At 41.0% G+C, this 17,564-nt stretch overlaps 1 protein-coding gene across 1 annotated transcript in view; it reads left to right on the plus strand.

The window, feature by feature from the left end:
- Positions 1–17,295, plus strand: part of nrip1a (nuclear receptor interacting protein 1a) — a 43,691-nt gene extending 26,396 nt beyond the window's left edge. The window contains exon 2 of the mRNA XM_017707218.2: positions 11,036–17,295. Within this exon, the coding sequence (XP_017562707.1) occupies positions 11,395–14,754 (3,360 nt within the window). The 5' untranslated portion in view covers positions 11,036–11,394 and the 3' untranslated portion in view covers positions 14,755–17,295. The remainder of the gene's footprint in view (positions 1–11,035) is intronic.
- Positions 17,296–17,564: the final 269 nt, after the last annotated feature.

Genomic DNA, 17,564 nt, shown 5'->3' on the forward strand with positions numbered 1-17,564 from the left:
TATGGTTAATGAACACATTGTCATGAATTACAGACCAATCAAAACAAGCTTTGTCAGGTTTGTGTCACATTCTTTTAGCACAGACCACCCATACTCAAAGCATCCATTTGTTTATTTTCATTAATGATGTTGCGATATATTCGGAAAAATACAGGTTTCATTTAGGTTGTGTTGATTTACGGCTGTTCATGTTTTATTGGAATCAGCTAAAGCTGGTTAGCTGGCCGCCTGATTGTCTCCACCTGGTAGCTCTGTGGCGGCTAAACAAGATAATGAGGATCAGCCTTTTCACCTATTGTTGTTGAACAGTCACAGCTGTAGCCAAACAAATGAACGTGTATTTGGCTAATTCTCTTTATTTAAACATTGTTTATTGTTTTGATGTCTTTCAGTAATGTATCTCACTTTCCAAAAAGGGGGCAGTAAACTTGTGAAGCCATAGGGGAAAGAGTGGCTGTATGTTAGTTACTAGGTGAGATTACCTGGGTATCACTGTGCTTTATATTCCAATATCATAAGTAAATTGGTCATTAAGAAACTGCCATCTTCTACTTTATGATACAGTGTTTTGTTTAAATAGTCATAAATAAACCTTCATTTCTGAAAGTTGTCAGGAAACCAAAAGAATTATGGTGTGGTCTCATGGATTAAGAAAAGACAAAGCTTCAGAATATTAAATAAAGAAACGAATAGCAACATAATGAAAGATTTCGGCAAGCCCTAATTGGGCAAGCCCTAATTTTTAACTGTTCAGCACCCAGCTGATGACACGTGGATATAATGCTCATTATCTATCAATACCCCTAACACTGAGAATCAGCATCACTGGTACCAGCATACCAGTACTGACGAGAAATCACCCAGCACTAATATAGTTTTATAGTAATTACTGAATAATTTGTAGTAGTTACTGGATAATACGCTGTAAGATTGATAACTGAATGATACGAATAGAGTTCAAGGGGTTAACATATCGCTGTAATTGGCACCCACAGCTGCTTGTCCTTTCAGCCGACAGGAGGGGATGCTTTTTCCCTCCCCTCCTCTCTCTCTTTTTCCCGCTCTCTCTGCCCTGCTCTTGCTCGCCTGTTCGCTCTTTCTCTTTCTGCAGCCCCCACTTTGTGTGACAGCTGCCTAATTGGGCATTCTCCCCTCGTAGCGAGGCTGCCTCCTCCGGCCTCGGCTGCCGACGAATGGCAGCGGATTACAGATGAGGACACAGTGACCCATTCGACCTTCTCCCAGCAAGGGGGGTGGGGGGGGTAGCAGGGGGAGGGGCTGAGCGGGTTTGGGTGCAGGGTGGGGGGGTAGCGGCGCAGTGCCTCGGGTCACTGGAGGATGAGGTCATGAGAAGGTGGACGATTTGCCAGGTGGCCAATGACAGAGTGTCACATGACAGTAGCCTGATGTCAGTGTGTCAAGGACAAAGATAGTGGTAATGCGGCCCCCCACCCCAAACCATTACACACCCACGTTAGAGCACAAATTAATGTGCTTTTGCCTCAGCATCTCCCTCTCGTCTCTCTCTGCAGTCCTAAAGCAGTGAAATGAGAGGCAGTCAATTCCTATGAGTGCTTTAGTTTGTTCGTTTGTGTCCCCCCCCCCCCCCTCTCTCTCTTTCTCTCGCTCTCGCGCTCTCTCTCTCTCTCTCTCTCTCTTTCTCTTTCTCTCTCTCTCTCATTTTCCCTCGCCCTGCTCTCATTTGCATGTCATTTTTTTCCTCTCTCTTTCTGTCAGTCTTCCTTTTCCTCGCCCACCCTCCTACTGTGTAGGAAACCGCATCAGGGAGGTCGAATCCTTCTGTTTGAGTGTGATAATGATGCTCGTTATGTACTGAGTAACCCTTCAATGCTCTGGGTGGTATTATTGACAGAAGGGGGGCATCTCCTGTCAAACAAAATTGTCTTTAAAACCAAACAGCCCTTACATTGTGAAAATGAGACGTTATCGGACATAAAATCTCTATATCCTTGATTTATTATTGATGCACTGATATGGAAATTGTGCGTTGATACAATAAGCGATAACACATGTTTATTCATGTGGCAGAATGAGTTTAAAGTGAGAAAACCCTGTAAGACCTACCGTAATACAACAAGAAAGTGTAAGATTCTATAGTGTTTTATAACACGTCTTATTATAATTTATATTTTCATCCCATTGTATTTATTTTGTACTACATTATAATTTACATTTTTTTAAGTTTATACATTTATTGTCCTGTAGTAAACAATAGTAATTGTATGAATATATGATTAGATTCTTATAGGAGTCCTGTAGAAACTCATGCATGCGTGTATGTAGTAGTACTATATAGTACTGTGCAAAAGCCAGAGACCAGCCTTCACTTGTTTCACTTGAAAAGATATATTTCACATATGATTACACTGGAACCTCAACCGTGTACAGTTGTATTAGTGGATAATCTTTTATCAAATTTCCTAAGAATTATCTTATGAAAAATGAATAACTTGTACTTGCCTGTAAATTAAAGAGGAATTTCTAAAAACAGAATAAAAAAAGTCTGTTAAAGGACTTTTGCACAGCACTGTACATCATCAGATGTATTGTTCATCATCCGAATGATATTTGATGTGCAATCTGAAATATTGTCGATATGATTCTGATATCATTGCTAATCCTTACATTAATCTGACAGCACTCAGATTATACTGACACTTGATGCCCTGTAGTCATGACAGTCCTTTATGCTTGTATGCATGCATAAATGTATCGGCTGGTTAACAAACATCAATCACTGCAAGTATGGTCTTTCTTCAGCTTAGATGTATTCTATCTCTATCTGTCTCTCTCTCCCTCTGCTAGAGGAAGGAAAAAAACATTCTATTGCTAAGTGCTGCAGGGCAAGTTCAAGCAATAAAGGTCTTGTCCATTCAAGCATCTCAGCTTGGCTTAGCTTTCTTCCCTCAGCATAGTGAAGAAGACATAGCAAAGCTCCATTCTTCCTCTATTACGCACAGACACACACACACACACACACACACACACACACACACACACACACACACACACACACACACAAGCACTAGTGTAGTATAAAAGTGAGTGTGTGGTGACGGAGTGGAGCATCCTCTAAGGCAGAGAGTGCCTGCGCCTTTCTCTTGTCACTCTGCCAGGATGCAATATCGTTCAGCCGAGGTGGAAAGCCGTCACTAGTAAAATATGATGAATTATCCCTGCCCAGCAGAGAGAGCTCTTTGTGTGGGCACAGGAGCGCCGCTGTGTGTGTCTTTGCATTTGAAAGAGTGAAAGAGGATAAGCCTCTGTGTTTGTGTGTTTGCATGTTTTAGTATAATATTATACACACATACACACACACACACACACACACACACACATATATATAATGAAACCATAGCAAGACACTACTATTCACATACATAAATATATCAGTTAACATGATGAGTGATGTGATGTCTTACATTCATACCGCATTTATTGTGGTATAAATGACAGGTGAGAATATTCTAGAAACAGATATCATGCCTGTACGAAAAGCTGTCAGGTTTCACACATAAAACACAAACAAAACAGCCTCATGTCTCAGGAAAGCACTGCTATCGTACAACAGGTGAAACATGCTGTTTCAAATGGCCTCAGGTGAAATGGCGTCAGATTTAAAAAAAAAAAAAAAAGCGGTTTAAAGCTAAGCATCTTCAAACTCTCCCATTCTGTTTTTTCTTACTTGATTAATTACAATTTAGTGGCCTAATTAAAGATGACATCATACTGCCCCCACAAATTTTACTATTATTACGTTCTTTTTATCAACAAAGATTAAGGTGACAACTCATACACTATCACCACGTTTGCTCCAGCAGCCACTATGTTGCAAAATTAATGGATGAAAACTTACACATTTTTGCCACAGTCGTAAAAGGACTCAGGTCTATGAGGGCGTGAGTGCAGCTAAGGCTGAATGATTTGAGGAAAATTATTAAATTATGATTAAAATTATGATTTTTCTGACCATGTCTGTAGCTGCAAATTGATTTTCCATAATTTGAGGTGCAGGTCTCTCTTCTTCTTTTTTTTTTTTGGCCAAAAAGACCAGCATATCAGCATATCCAGTTTTTTTGGTTCAAGACTTGAACTCTAAACATTGTGTGTCAGAGAACCAGGTAGTTGTGGTTGTGATGTCACATCAGTGTTTGGTTAGAAAATTGCAATGAAATGCTCTAAATTTGCTATAAAGTGATGAATTGTTCTGCCCTAAGTGCAGCACACAGAAGAGTGGGAGAGTGAGTGCATGTGCGTGGGCAGGAGCTGGGGTTACTGCAGGTTTCATGGTGACCTTGTTGTGCGTGCACTTAGCTGCTATTCAGTGCTGGGCTGCACTGAGCAAGCCCTCTAATCCCACACTGTAGGACACACGCACACTCTTGATTAGTGGCAGTGGTTATGTGGTTATCTGCACAGAGGACAAAACTGTTGCCCTCCGTGTACCGGTCAGCACTGGGGCTCGCTGAGGTGTCAACCAGAAAGAGAGAGTGAGAGAAAGACAGACAAAAACAGAGGTATAGAGGTAGAGAGACAGAGGACAATGGGGGAGAGATAAAGAGGGGCAGAGAAAGAGAGCCAGAGAGAAAAGGGTGATAGAGAAATAAATGAGCGATAAAAGAGAGTAAGTAAGAAAGAGTAAACCAGAAAAAAAGAGAAAGACAAAGAGAGCAAGAGAAACAGAAAGAGAGTGCAGGATAGAGGAAAAATAGGGGAGGAAACCGAGAGAAAGAGATAATAAGAAAAAGTGGCACATCAGAAAGAGTGTGAAAGACAGCGAGACAGAGGAAGATTGTGAGACAGAAAAAGAGCATGGAAGGATAAAAGGGAGATAAAAAAAAGGGCGAAAGAGCTATAGAGACAATTGAAGAGAAAGAATGAGAGAAAGAAAGAAAAAGGTGTGGAGAGATAGACAGTTAAAGGTAATGAGAGAAAGAAAAGTGCGAGAGGAAAAAGTGACACATCAGAAAGAGTGTTTGAAAAACAGAGGCAGAGAAAGATTATGAGACAGAAAAAGAGAGGGAGAGAATAAAGGGGGAGAGAGCTAGACAGACAGTTGAAGACAGACAGAGAAAAAGAGAGCGAGAGACTGACTGTCTGACTGAGGGAGGGGTGCTGTGGAGATATATTAGTATTCAGAACACTTTTCCAGCCTGCAGAGCAAATTGATTACTACACTGTACCTGTTCTTGGCATCACAGCTCAGCAAGACGGCAGGAGTGTATAGTGAGTGTGTGTGTTGGTATGGCTGAGAGCCTCCCTGCCTGGTTACTGTGACCTTTATGGGTCTGAGACGAGAACACTTACAGGAGTGTGCTGTTTACATTCTGACAGAGCTGGTCCCTTTTGTTGTACTTTGGCGTTGTGCTGTGTTGTGACTTATCTGAAGGTTTTGAAGGTATGAGAATATGCAAACCCGCAGCTGAGCGAATGCATAGTTGTAAACAAAGATGGGAATGTTGACATGACGGCATCTGTTTCACACCACAGAGATAGCAATTGAATTCCTTAAACTTGGGAACACACTTATTTCTATAACTGCTTGGAAAACAATGCAAAATTGAGTGCGTTATTCTTTAGTATTATGAAGATAGATGGATATCTGAATGGTAAAGAGTTAAACTCTACATGCCCTGCAGTTTGCAGCTTAGTTTTGGTCACTTTTATCAACTTTTATCATCAAAACTGTATTTTTGATTTTATGTTTATTATTATTATTATTATTCATATAAGCCAAACAACAATTTGGGAACATTTCAATTAACAGCCCTGAAAAATGGGAGCTTTCTCACCAGAAATCTGTGTGCCAACTTTTAGTTATTTGGTCAGCACCTCAGGGATGTGTTTGTCATTACACTTTCTGATAACATCTTGTCTTACTTAAACATTTTTTAACACATTCAGTTTTACACTAAACCTTAGAATTATATTTCTCAGTACTTGGGTGGTTTTCTAGAGATGTGTCAGTGTGTTAACCAGTATTGGATTTGATGTGTACTGTGCAGGCAAGACCAATTTAAGAAGATTTTTTGTTTAGAGAGGGGAAGTAGTTGATGACATTAGCAGAAATGCACGCAACATGCTCCAAGCCTTTGGTCGGACCTTATGGGACCCCTATACATGATCGCTATCTTCTCTGTCATGTGTTTTCTATGTGCTGGGACATGGGAAGATTTTGCCAGCTTACTGGAGCATATTTATTGTGATCTTGCTTTGAGAGGCTTAGCACACACATTCTGTAACACATAGTAACTTATAATGAGAATATGTTTAAGAACCTGCCATTTGTTGCTTTGTATACTGGTAGTTATGGAAGACTGATTTTGGCTAGTAAGATAACTTTCTGGCTTTGTGTAAAACTGCAGCAGCAACTAATAACATGGACACAAAATCTTAAGGTAATCTAAGGTAATATTTTTCCTCTGTCGCATTATGTTGAGCAAATCATAACAGTCATAACCAGCCTGTTTACAGCAGGAACGGTTCTTATTCTTGGCACAAGTGACAAATATGCTTTATTGTATTTGAATGCACAATGATTCTCACACTGTTACTTGGGTAAATTTAGATACAGTGCAAAGTACGAAGTGTATCTTGGCAAGCAGAATTATTTAAATCTATATGTACAAGATCACAAAAGTTAATTGAGTAACATCTATTTTTTTACTTTCTTTCTCTTATGTGAGATCTGTAAGTGTTAACCTCGGTTATGTAGGTCACAGTGTTCACTTTCTTTGCAGGGTTAGGCCCGTTTTGATAAGTCCCACTCACAGCAGTTCACATAGCACGGCTCTTAATGCGCTACCACAGTTCTGTGGAATAATCATCATCTAATGGTCCCAGACTGATTCCCATGGCTGCTGCAATTTTCCTCCCAGGAAATTGGGCCATTTTCCACAGCCAATTAGTAGTGAGCTGCAAACATTTAGCTTTTTCCCTCATCCCAGGTCCTGCCTGTAATCATATTTGGCCTTGAGTAGTACTCCTGTACTCGATATGACTTTAGCATGTCATATCTATCTTGTTAGATGTGGCAGACATTGATGGATGGTCTTCAGTGTGACTGGATGAACTAGCCTCGTCTTCTCTGAGGAGTGCCGTTAACAGTACTCCACTGCCATAAATCTGCAAGTCTGAGGTCAAGGCCATAACTCATGACAGCTCTCTAAAATGATATTTGGAGAAGCCTGGTTGATAGTCAACATGCTGTGTATTTGTGTCAACCTGTGTGTGGATTCCTCCTGGTTTGGATGAACACAGTGCTTGTTTACCCCCTCATGCTTGACCCTGTGAAAGTGCAGCTCATCTTTGGGTTGCAACAATTTAGGTCAAGCTTATGCTTTTAACCCCAGTCTGATTGGTGGGACTCTAATGAGGGGGCGTGCTCCAGCTGGGAAATGTCAATGCGTGATGCCCGTCATGCTCCTCTGGAAGTAGGTCACAGTGACCTAGTTCGAGTGGTCCGTGGCTGCGATCGACTGAGTCACCAGACGCTATCTTAGGAATGTGTTGTTGCAGTTCCACGGGCTTGCGTGCCTCTGTGCAACCAGAGGATAATCGCAGCACGTCACTTATTGTGTCGATGCTGGGCCGTGTCAACCTTGAGCTCCCATTTAATGCTGAGGCCACATCTGCGCAGTAAAGAGTTGTCAGACGCTGGATGTGAACGCGCAGAGCAAGGGCAGGTTTGTCACTTTTTATTAGGACCTAATGCTTTGTATGGGCGCCAGCTGTTGCATCAACTCAAACAGCCCTGGCTGAGTGAATGACCTTGACTTCAAACAGGGCGTGCAGCAGGTTCTGCTTCTTTTCGCCTCATCATGCATTTTAAATAGCGTAAATGGATTACGATTTCTGGACCATGGTCATAATTTATGATATGGTATTTTTTTTGGGGAGCTCAATTAATCTTCTACCTTGCAGTTGAGAAATGAAAGATCCAGTCCGGATATCAAGTCCGTTCCATTTATATCAGGCCCCTCATTTTGCAGGGATTTTTTCCCCCAGGAGACACGTTCAGGAGTGTCTTCAACCATCTCTTATGGTGATAATATCGTGACATCATAGCTGTGAATAGAACAGCGAGCACAGGGTCATATATAACCAGGATTTTGTCAAAGATAGCATAATCACTGTTCACACATTTATTCATGAGCTCACTCCTAAATCAAACTGGCTTTCCTATTCTTTTTTTTCCAAGGTATAGGTGCGATTAAAGATGTAATCTCAGACCAAGCAAGCCACTTTGTAAGGGAACCGGCTCAAAGTCCTGGCATGGAGAGGTACTAGCAAAGTGCTTACATGTTTGTTTATGAATCATGGAGTATCGTTTCACACACCTATGTTGTGTTAGCTTACCAAGCAAAAGAACCCAATTGACAAAAGCATTGGATGAATTGTCAATAGTGTTTGCTGCAGTCGATTAAATCAGCTTCCTGACACTTTTTGACATAGCAGCAGTAACGGTTTGTCACAGAGGACCAGAGCTCCATTCAGTTACGACTGAACAAAACGAGTTTTATCTCCCAGAGACATGCTTTATTAAACCAGATTTCCTAGGAAGGATTCACTGCAAAGTACTTGCTGAACTCCTGATCTTTTATAGCTATGTACTGGCCACTGACACCTTACAAGACTTTTTGAGGTTCGTTAGGAAATGAATAAGTCTGTTATTTAATAATTGACCATTATTAACTTTACAGAGATGTGCATCCATGATTCCACATCAGATTCTCTATTATATGAGTTAAAACTCTAAGGGAGTTTGTCACTCATAACCCTTTGCCTTATGGAACTTCAGCTTGACAAGGTCGTGGGATCTTCCTCCCCTTCATGGCCCCCTGAAAGCAAAGCCAGCAAAGGTGCCAATTAGCAGTCGCAAGAAGCCATGCTCTGACATTGCAGTGACCACTGAGCTCTGACAGGGTCAGCCTGGTGTGCATCTAGTCACCGAATAGATGCCTAGCGTCCTGTTTGATAATGATTCTGCCATTTTCTAAATGGACCAGTAAATACTATTCATCATAACAGGTCAGACAAAGCTAGCTTTAGTGGATTTTCAGAAGAAATAAATTTGTTGGAAACACACCTTGGACATAAGGTCTTGTCAAGAGGTCTGATAAACCTATTGGAATTTCAAGGGTCATTTTGAGTGCAATTTAAGAGAATGGTTCAGGAACACAATTTTCTACTCAACACAGATAGAGTTGATCAGCCAAAGCAGGTTTGGTGTCCAGATTTCGCATCTGGACACCAAACATGTTTTAAATTTCTTGAATGTCAAAAACCTGAAGGGCTGAAACTTTTTCTCTTTCCACTTAAACAGTTCCCTGAAGAGATTTTACACATCTCACTTGATTAAAGGAAAAAACAAAATTCATTTAAGATGTTTATGCAAGTGACCACAGAACTTTTTTGTGAAGATCAGCAAATCCATTTTCTCTGGCTTGAGCCTTGAACAGGCACTTCATAAGGCATCTCACAAGCTGTATTATAGGTTAAATTAACATTATTTATAGTTCAAGCTGTGATTAAAGTTGAAGCTTCTGCACTCTTTTAAATGGAGATGTCAATATATAAATGATTAATCTTTCAGCCCTAGTATCTATGGAAAAGTTTTGGGGGACTGTTGAATTCTAGTGTTTCTTAGCAACTTAGCTTCAAACTCCCGTGCTAAACTAAAGAAGTACTGGCTGATTGAATACATTGGAAAATTTTGTAAATGTCACGTAAATCTGCTTTTTCACCAAACCATTCCTTGAAACACTTGGTCCAGCATATATGAGCCTAAGACGGTATGTGTAGGTGTAGTAGGTATATTTTAAATGGTTAGAAAGGCATCAGGACTATGACTTCACTTGGCAGGTGTACCATCTGTGGGCACTGATGCAGCTCTAGAGAACGATGAGCAGACAGAGAGATGGGGAGAGAGAAAAAGAGCTATGACTTCAGAAGCTTTATCTGCTTTTTCTCTGCTTTAACATAACTCACTTTGATCCATGTACTGCACTTGACATCATAGAGTTGGCTATGTAGTCAGGGTTTATTGTTATTTACATACTGTATTAAAAATTGCAAGTAATATTAAGTGCTGATATGAAAACACTTGGTCTTTGTCAAAAATTTAGAACATTTTGTGACTGATTGTATCATAATGTCTTCCCAGTTGTATGAGTGACATGGGATTTAAAAACAAAAACACAAAACAGGCCCCAAGCCAGTCTGCTGATGTTTAAATGCAAGCAGAGTTTTGACCTGGCAGTTGTGTGGGCTCTCTTGGCAAGAGTTCTGTCAAAACATTCATTCCTCTCTGGAATACCACACTTTGTTGTTTTTGCTTAATATCCATCAAATCAATCAAGGCTCCCACAATGTTCTGTGTATTCAAACCTAATAAGATTCAGCAGGCTAATTTTTAGTGCATTACTAAAAGACCTGTGAGGTGCAAAAAGCACAAGTGCATTATTGGCTCCCAGCTGCCCTAGCAAGGTTTTTGTGCTAACCCCAATAGGGCATGCTTGTAGCACCTGGGACGAGAGGAGAGAAATGGAGCACTGATTGAATGCCTCTTAGTGTCGGAGCAAGGCTAATCCTTGGTCGTGATCTTCTGCGTGGGAAATAAAACGAGTCACAGCTCTTCAAACGCCTTTGAGTGCGTGCAAGAGCAGGCCCATATTTCCTTAGGTACTTCAAGTTGACTCCAGGCTTTATGTCCTTTCTCAGTTGTCCTTGTACATCAACAGACCTTTTATTTTACTCTGCTGGCAAACCTGAGTGTGGGAATCTATCTTTCTAGTCAGATCCATTTTCATTTTCCGTAAAGGCAAAAGTTATATATACTTGTTTCTGGATTTTATTGAATCATTAATGTTTAAGGCTTTATGAGCAGTATGTTACAGGATCTGGCTTATCAGCACTGGCCCACTCATCAGTGTATCCCTAATTTATATTGAATAGGACGTGTTCGTCAGTTTCATTGTTTTAACTCTGTGTTTTTTCTCTTTTGTTTATACAGGGCCACCTCCAGCTGTGCCTGTGGTCAGGAAATCAGTATAGGCATTTACCTCTGTTAGTAGCCAAAGCCTTGAAGTGGACATGTTGCACGCTCATACATATGAAAGCTCAAATGGATCACAGCACCATGACCCTGTTCATATATCAGCAGTGGCAACAATAAGTTAAGCCAACATATGTGTGCTCAAATTCTGCAGTGACAGTGGAACACCTCATCAAGTTGTATTTGTTCTCTCATATCTATGTGGATTGAAAACTTTTGTTTTGAAGCTAAAAGCCATTAGATCTCTTGGTGGAAAGTAACTGCATTTTTTTCCTCTGTCGTGGTGGCCAGCCATAGAAAGGACTATAATATTGAACATGACTCATGGGGAAGAGACTGGCCCTGAGACACACCAGGATTCTGCTGTTTTAACGTATCTGGAAGGCTTACTCATGCATCGGGTAGCAGGAGCGCAAGGTGCCACGGCAACACAAAGAGGTGAGGCTGGCAACAGCAATGAGGCGCAGAGAAACAAGGAGACAACAGGGCTTATATTTCCCCATTGTAGCACTCAACAGGAGCAGGATAAAACAACTCCCCAAGGAGGGACTACACAACATCTCAAAAAAGCTCGCCTACTCCGCTCAGAAGCCTGGACTGAACATGAGAGCAAAAGGAGGATGACACCCTCTGTTGAGGTTAATGGGCGAATGGAAGAACATCATGGTGGTCTGAATGGCTCATCGCAGTGTAAAGGAGAAAGCACGCTCCTAGCGAGTCTGCTCCAGTCCTTCAGCACAAGGCTCCAAAATGTGGCCCTGTCACAGCAGATTGTCCAAAGTTTGATGCCGCAAGATGCCTCTAGTCCAGTCAGCAAGCCTGACCAAGAAGAAAAGGCACCCGGGCATGGCCATGGATCTGGCCCAAATCATTTCAAAGGGATGACGGAAAACAGCAAAGTGCAGAACCCCAGCAGCAGTGAGCCATACCACCACCGACGGCCCAGTCAGGAGAGGTCATCAGAGTCTCCAATGGCATTGCAGCACAGTGCTCGCTCTCCCTCAACAGAATCCCTATCTTGCACTGAGCGTCTGAAAGCTGTTGCTAATCTGGTAAATATCAGGTCGAGTCCTGCCCCTTCACCCAAACCCAGTGTGGCCTGCAGTCAGCTGGCCCTACTGCTCTCTAGTGAGGCTCACCTGCAGCAGTATTCCAGAGAACAGGCCCTTAAAGCTCAACTAGCTGGGCGATCAGCCAGCGAAAGGCTTGCGGCCATGGCCACACACCAAACCCAAGCAAAGAAACAACCTACAACTTCCGGGCAGCCTCAGACAAACCAGGACGGACTAAGCTCCTTACACACCAAAAATGGGATACCTGCTCAAATGTCAACAAGCTCCAGCAGACACAATCCAAACCTAAGTACAGGGCAAAGTAGGCCAGCAAGTTCAATGCGGAGGACACATTCCTTCAGAGAGCGCCGACCCTTCGAGAGGCATGGCAGGCCATCACAGAACTGCAGCAGTCTGCTCCTTCAACTTCTCAACAGCCATAACACACCACAACGACTCAATTGCCAGGGTCACCTTAAGGAAGACGTCAGTGTGTTCTCCAGTCGTGGTTCTCCTCTGTTCTCAGATAGTGAGCACTCAAACTCTGGCAGCAGTCTACAAAAAGACAGCAGTGATGCTGAGAGCACTTACTCCAGTTGCTCTCCAATTGACCTCTCTGTAAAGAACAAAGTAAATATCCCAACAATGCTGTCTTCCTCATCTTCACCTGCTCTGGACAAGGTCACAGAGTCACTGAAAAGCAAATGGACATCAGAGAGTCCAATTGCAACAGTCCCCACAGAACCCAGAGAGGTACATGCTTGTCCTGAGATGAAACCTCACCACAAGGTTACCCTTTTGGAGTTGCTTCTTGACCACAAAAACAATGAGAAGGCAAGCAAAGGCCTTGATAATCCTGAGGTACAGCCAGTCACAATACCTAAGGCCAGTAGTGCGTCTACAAGCAGTCAAAGTCTCTTTTATACAGGTATGTCTAAGGATACAAGGGAACTTAGCCCCACTTGCAGACTGAATACGCGAAGTCCTAAACTACTTCCAACATTCTCCCAAGGCAGAGACTGCAACACTCGTGCATCCCCATACACCCTGTATAGCCCTTCTCATACACAATCTGCCCCACTGGATCTGTGTAAGACTAAACCAGTTGCAAGTGGTGTAAATTTCAAAGAAACCAACTTTAGTGCGAGTAAATTGTTGCAAGATTTAGCTCAGTGTGGAAAACAAAACACAAACACTTCGCCCCCTCCAAAGGCTCCTTTACCTCCCACCAAGAGACAGATGCAAGAACTTAAAACTTCAAGTTCTGTAACTTTGCTAGAAAGACTCTCTACTCCGACTCCAAAAAGCAACACCCCAACATGGGAGGGAGCTCATGTGAAGCCCCCAGTTGTAGCAGAATCAACACAACATGGGTCGGAAATTGAAAATCTCCTTGAGAGACGCACAGTCCTACAGCTTCTTTTGGGAAATAAATCCCAGAAAGAAAGAGTTGGTCATAAACGGAAGAAAGAATCTGGTAAGAGCGTTTCCATGGAAAAGCAACCAACCCACTTAAAATGCCACAATAATTTGAATAGACCATCCCCAGATATTTCAGTAAAAACTGAGCCAGTGGACGATGGTGAGGTGTATAACGATAAAGTAGTGAAGCAGTGCCAGAACATATTGGCAGAATCCCCTAGACACAGCTCCCATACTCTTTATCAGGGAAGCATAAAGCAAGAACCACTGTCTCCAGTGGATGTCCCCAGAGATGGTCTTCTTTGTCACCTCCTACAGCAGCAGCCCAGAACTTTTAAGCCAGTCACTTTAGAAGACTCAAATAAAGGCTTTATTAAAGAGGAACCAGTAGAGCATCAGGGACCAACCATCCCAAAGAAGAGAAAGTTTTCAGTTGAACCAGAGAACCATGCTGAAGTGAGTCAGCAAGGAATGTGTAGCAGCCCTGGTAGCCAAAAGGCCAATAATGATAGCTCAATCTCTGGAATTCCAGAGGCTCAGAAGTCCAGCAATCCATCCAGCCCTCCAGAGGCAGACAGTCCACCAGCCAAGTTTCCACCGTGTGAATCTCCAAGTCATGAAAACCGTGGATTTAATGTTCTAAAGCAGCTTCTTCTTTCAGACAACTGCTTGAAAGAACTATCTCAGTCAAGGAGTACATTTAGTCCACTGACACATCCTGTCCTAAATGGAAGTACAATCAAAGAACTACGTAATGGTGGTGAGCCTCAAAGCCTTCGTCAGCGCCTGAGTCCCAGTGGTGTGTCTGCTGCAAGAGCAGGTACAAACAGACAAGAATCTTTGTCAGATGTCCATGTAACCCTGCACGATTCTTCCAGGTCAAAACCTGATGTGACCGCACAGAGGGACTCAAAAGCATCAGTTAGTGTGGTCAATGGTGATGAAAGAACACAAGACTGCCAACTGGATTCTCCGCGGTTGACTAAGGCTAACCCTATTTTGTACTATATGCTCCAGAGGAGCAATGCACATCTGGTTAGAGAAAGCCGGGAAGTTGAAGCAAGGTCAGGACAGTGCAGGGTGCAGAAAGAGGACTCTGAGGCCTTTGACCTCAAACTAAACTTGCAACAAAACCCACATAATCACAATGGGACTCACAGTTGTGACTCACCACGGCTAAACGGGTCACTAAAGAAATCTTAATGAGTAAGCGGTTCTGAAGACTGTTTTAGAATGAAAATGTGCTTGTCTTTCTTCATTTTCCCTACTTAATCTGTATTGCCATTTTTGTTTGTCAGCAGATGAAAACTGAGCCATCTGATTTCACTCTTTACTCTTTATTCTTTACTGATTTTACTATTTACTGAATTCTAAAAGATCATAAACCCACTACTTCATTTCTGGCCATTGTTTTCTGGATGATTTTTATCCTCAAAGACACAATGACAGATAAAAGAACAGTTTCTAAATAAAAAATTAATGACAATTTTCTTTTCCGAACGAGTGTTAAAAATACATATTGAAACTTTTTGGCTGTGCAGTCACTGCTGTAATGAAGCTACTTGTTACTTCATGTGCACGTTTCTTCTGTTGCAGAAATGATGCATTGCACATTGATACATTGCTCAGGTGACTGGGATGCACACGATTCAATTAAAAGAGCGATTTTACATTATGACACAGATGCACTCAAATATGTTTTTAAAGTAGTTTTAAAATAATTGTGACTCGTTAGATCAAAATAATGTCTTCTTTTTTCAAAACAATTATTTACTTTGTCGCTATAATCCGAATCAAATGTTTTTGCTGAGCAATTACTACTCATTTCTGTATTTATTTAGCTATTTTATTTTCTTGGCCATTAGTCTGACTTATTAAGACAAAATCTCAAGAAAATAAGTTACTATTTTGACCTAATCAGTCACAATTTGAATCAAAAGAACATTAAAAGCCTTTTTCTTCTCTTACCTGGTGGAAATGAGCCTCCATACAAAAAGTATGTAAGCTAAGCAGTGAGCATGAACTGCTCATGTTAATTCTGAATTTGCGCCCATGTTCATTTGCATGGATTTAGCCCACTATGACCTGCTTTACTGGCCACCCCACAAGCACAAAGTGTCAGTAGACTGTGTATAATTGGCTCTGCCCCTTAACCTGGTGTCACATTTAAAACATATATGACATAGACATGTTCTTGCCAATGTATTTGAATCTAATTAAAACAAACAGCTTATTTCCTTACATGGTTGAAGTTTTGATGTGTTATGTAACAGTGCAGGTGCAGGTCGTGTTAATTGGAGCACTAAGCATATAATTACCTATCCTTTTGATGTTATTGAGGGACTGACCTTGACCCATTGCAGCTTTCTTCATACAGGCATTCACATAAAATAACAATCCTTGGTCTTTTAACGACAAAATAAGTCCCTTTTCAGGAAGAATGGTGTCTTGCTCAATCTAGCCAATCTTTTCACCATCCTAGATGGACATAGTTCATTTGTTTGAAAACATGAAGTAGAATCTGTATAATATGTGATGCTTGTATACTTTGGTATTGGTGTTTTTATTGTTCATTTGTTTTATTTTGTTCTATTTTATTGTTTGGACTAATTTGTGAAACAACATTTCATTGCATCAAGCCAAGAGTCGAGATTTTCACAATACTCTACAAGCTCGTGAAAAGATATAAAATCCTGATCAGCTAAAGTTTAAGTTTATTCTGATGTTATGAATATGTCTTGGCATCAGCATGTGCCATAAATGTGTTGCATTATGCAAAAAATGTGAATTGTTGCATTAAGACAAGACAAATCAAGCCTGTCGGAGATGTAGAGAGTGTTCTAGTTATGCGCAGAAGAGTATGTGTTATTTTAATGAGTGTGTTGTGCTAATGAAGGGAGTACTGTGGTACAATTACCATTCCCCACATATGACAATGTATGGTCTTACATTTAACATATGGGAATTTAACATGTTATTTTTGTCCCCTCGATCTTAAAGACTCTTAGAAACTATATTTATGTACATACCGTAATGTTTATCTTTATGAAAGACAGCTATTTTATATGGATGAAAAGAGAAGCATTTTAGTTTTGAAATTTCCTAAAGAGACTTCACAGTAATGGCTGTGTGAATATGTACATACTTCCTTAGAGGATTTGTTTTGTTTTGTTTTGTTTTCCTTTTTTGTCCTTCTTTTGCCTTTTGCATGTGTCTCTTGGTAAAATGACAATAATCTGTTCTGCAACATGTTGTGTTATGTCAGATATTCAACAGTACACTGCTGCCTGTTGCATGCAGATGCATGAGAAGGTTCCTATGTATTACTGGACATGGGGGAATTCAAAGTCTTAAGCATAAATATTTTGTCATGAAGCCCGATATGTAAAATGTATTCTGTCTGTTTATTATGAGAAATAAACTGTTGAGCAAAATACTGTATTTGAACTTTTGAAACAGATGTGCATATGAAAATATTTATTTTGTTTTTATTCTATTTTATTTTTTACGAGAGGAAAACCAAACAGGTAAACCAATCACATCATGTACAGTACAGCGCAACTATGGATTACTTAAACGCTTCAAAGATTTAACTTGGTTTAAAAAAAAAAAAAAAGTATTGTTTTGGAGCAGGAAAACTGCAGCATATTGAATATTATTGTGATATCATTTTTTTTAAATGTATTCATTTTGGTGTTTTACTTGCACAGATTTTGAATAAAGTTCGAAAATGCACAATCAGAAGGAACTTTTCTTTGTCTTTCATTTCCAGTAGGGATGTGCATTGCGAATATCTGCAAGACGAAGAGGAGGGGGGGGGGGGGACCCTAAAAAAAGGCAAGAATAAAAGCTACTTCAGCTGAAATGACGTAGGGCTGCAACTGGAGGCTTTTTTAGGTGATTGCACTGGTGTTACGAGGCTAAAAAAATCAGTAGCACAAAACAGCGAGCAGAGGAATACATTTGTAAACATTTTAACCTCTATAGAAAAGTCACATGAATTTTACATGTAA

Source organism: Pygocentrus nattereri, chromosome 17, assembly GCF_015220715.1.
Source record: "Pygocentrus nattereri isolate fPygNat1 chromosome 17, fPygNat1.pri, whole genome shotgun sequence".
In the NCBI taxonomy this organism is placed as follows: domain Eukaryota; kingdom Metazoa; phylum Chordata; class Actinopteri; order Characiformes; family Serrasalmidae; genus Pygocentrus; species Pygocentrus nattereri.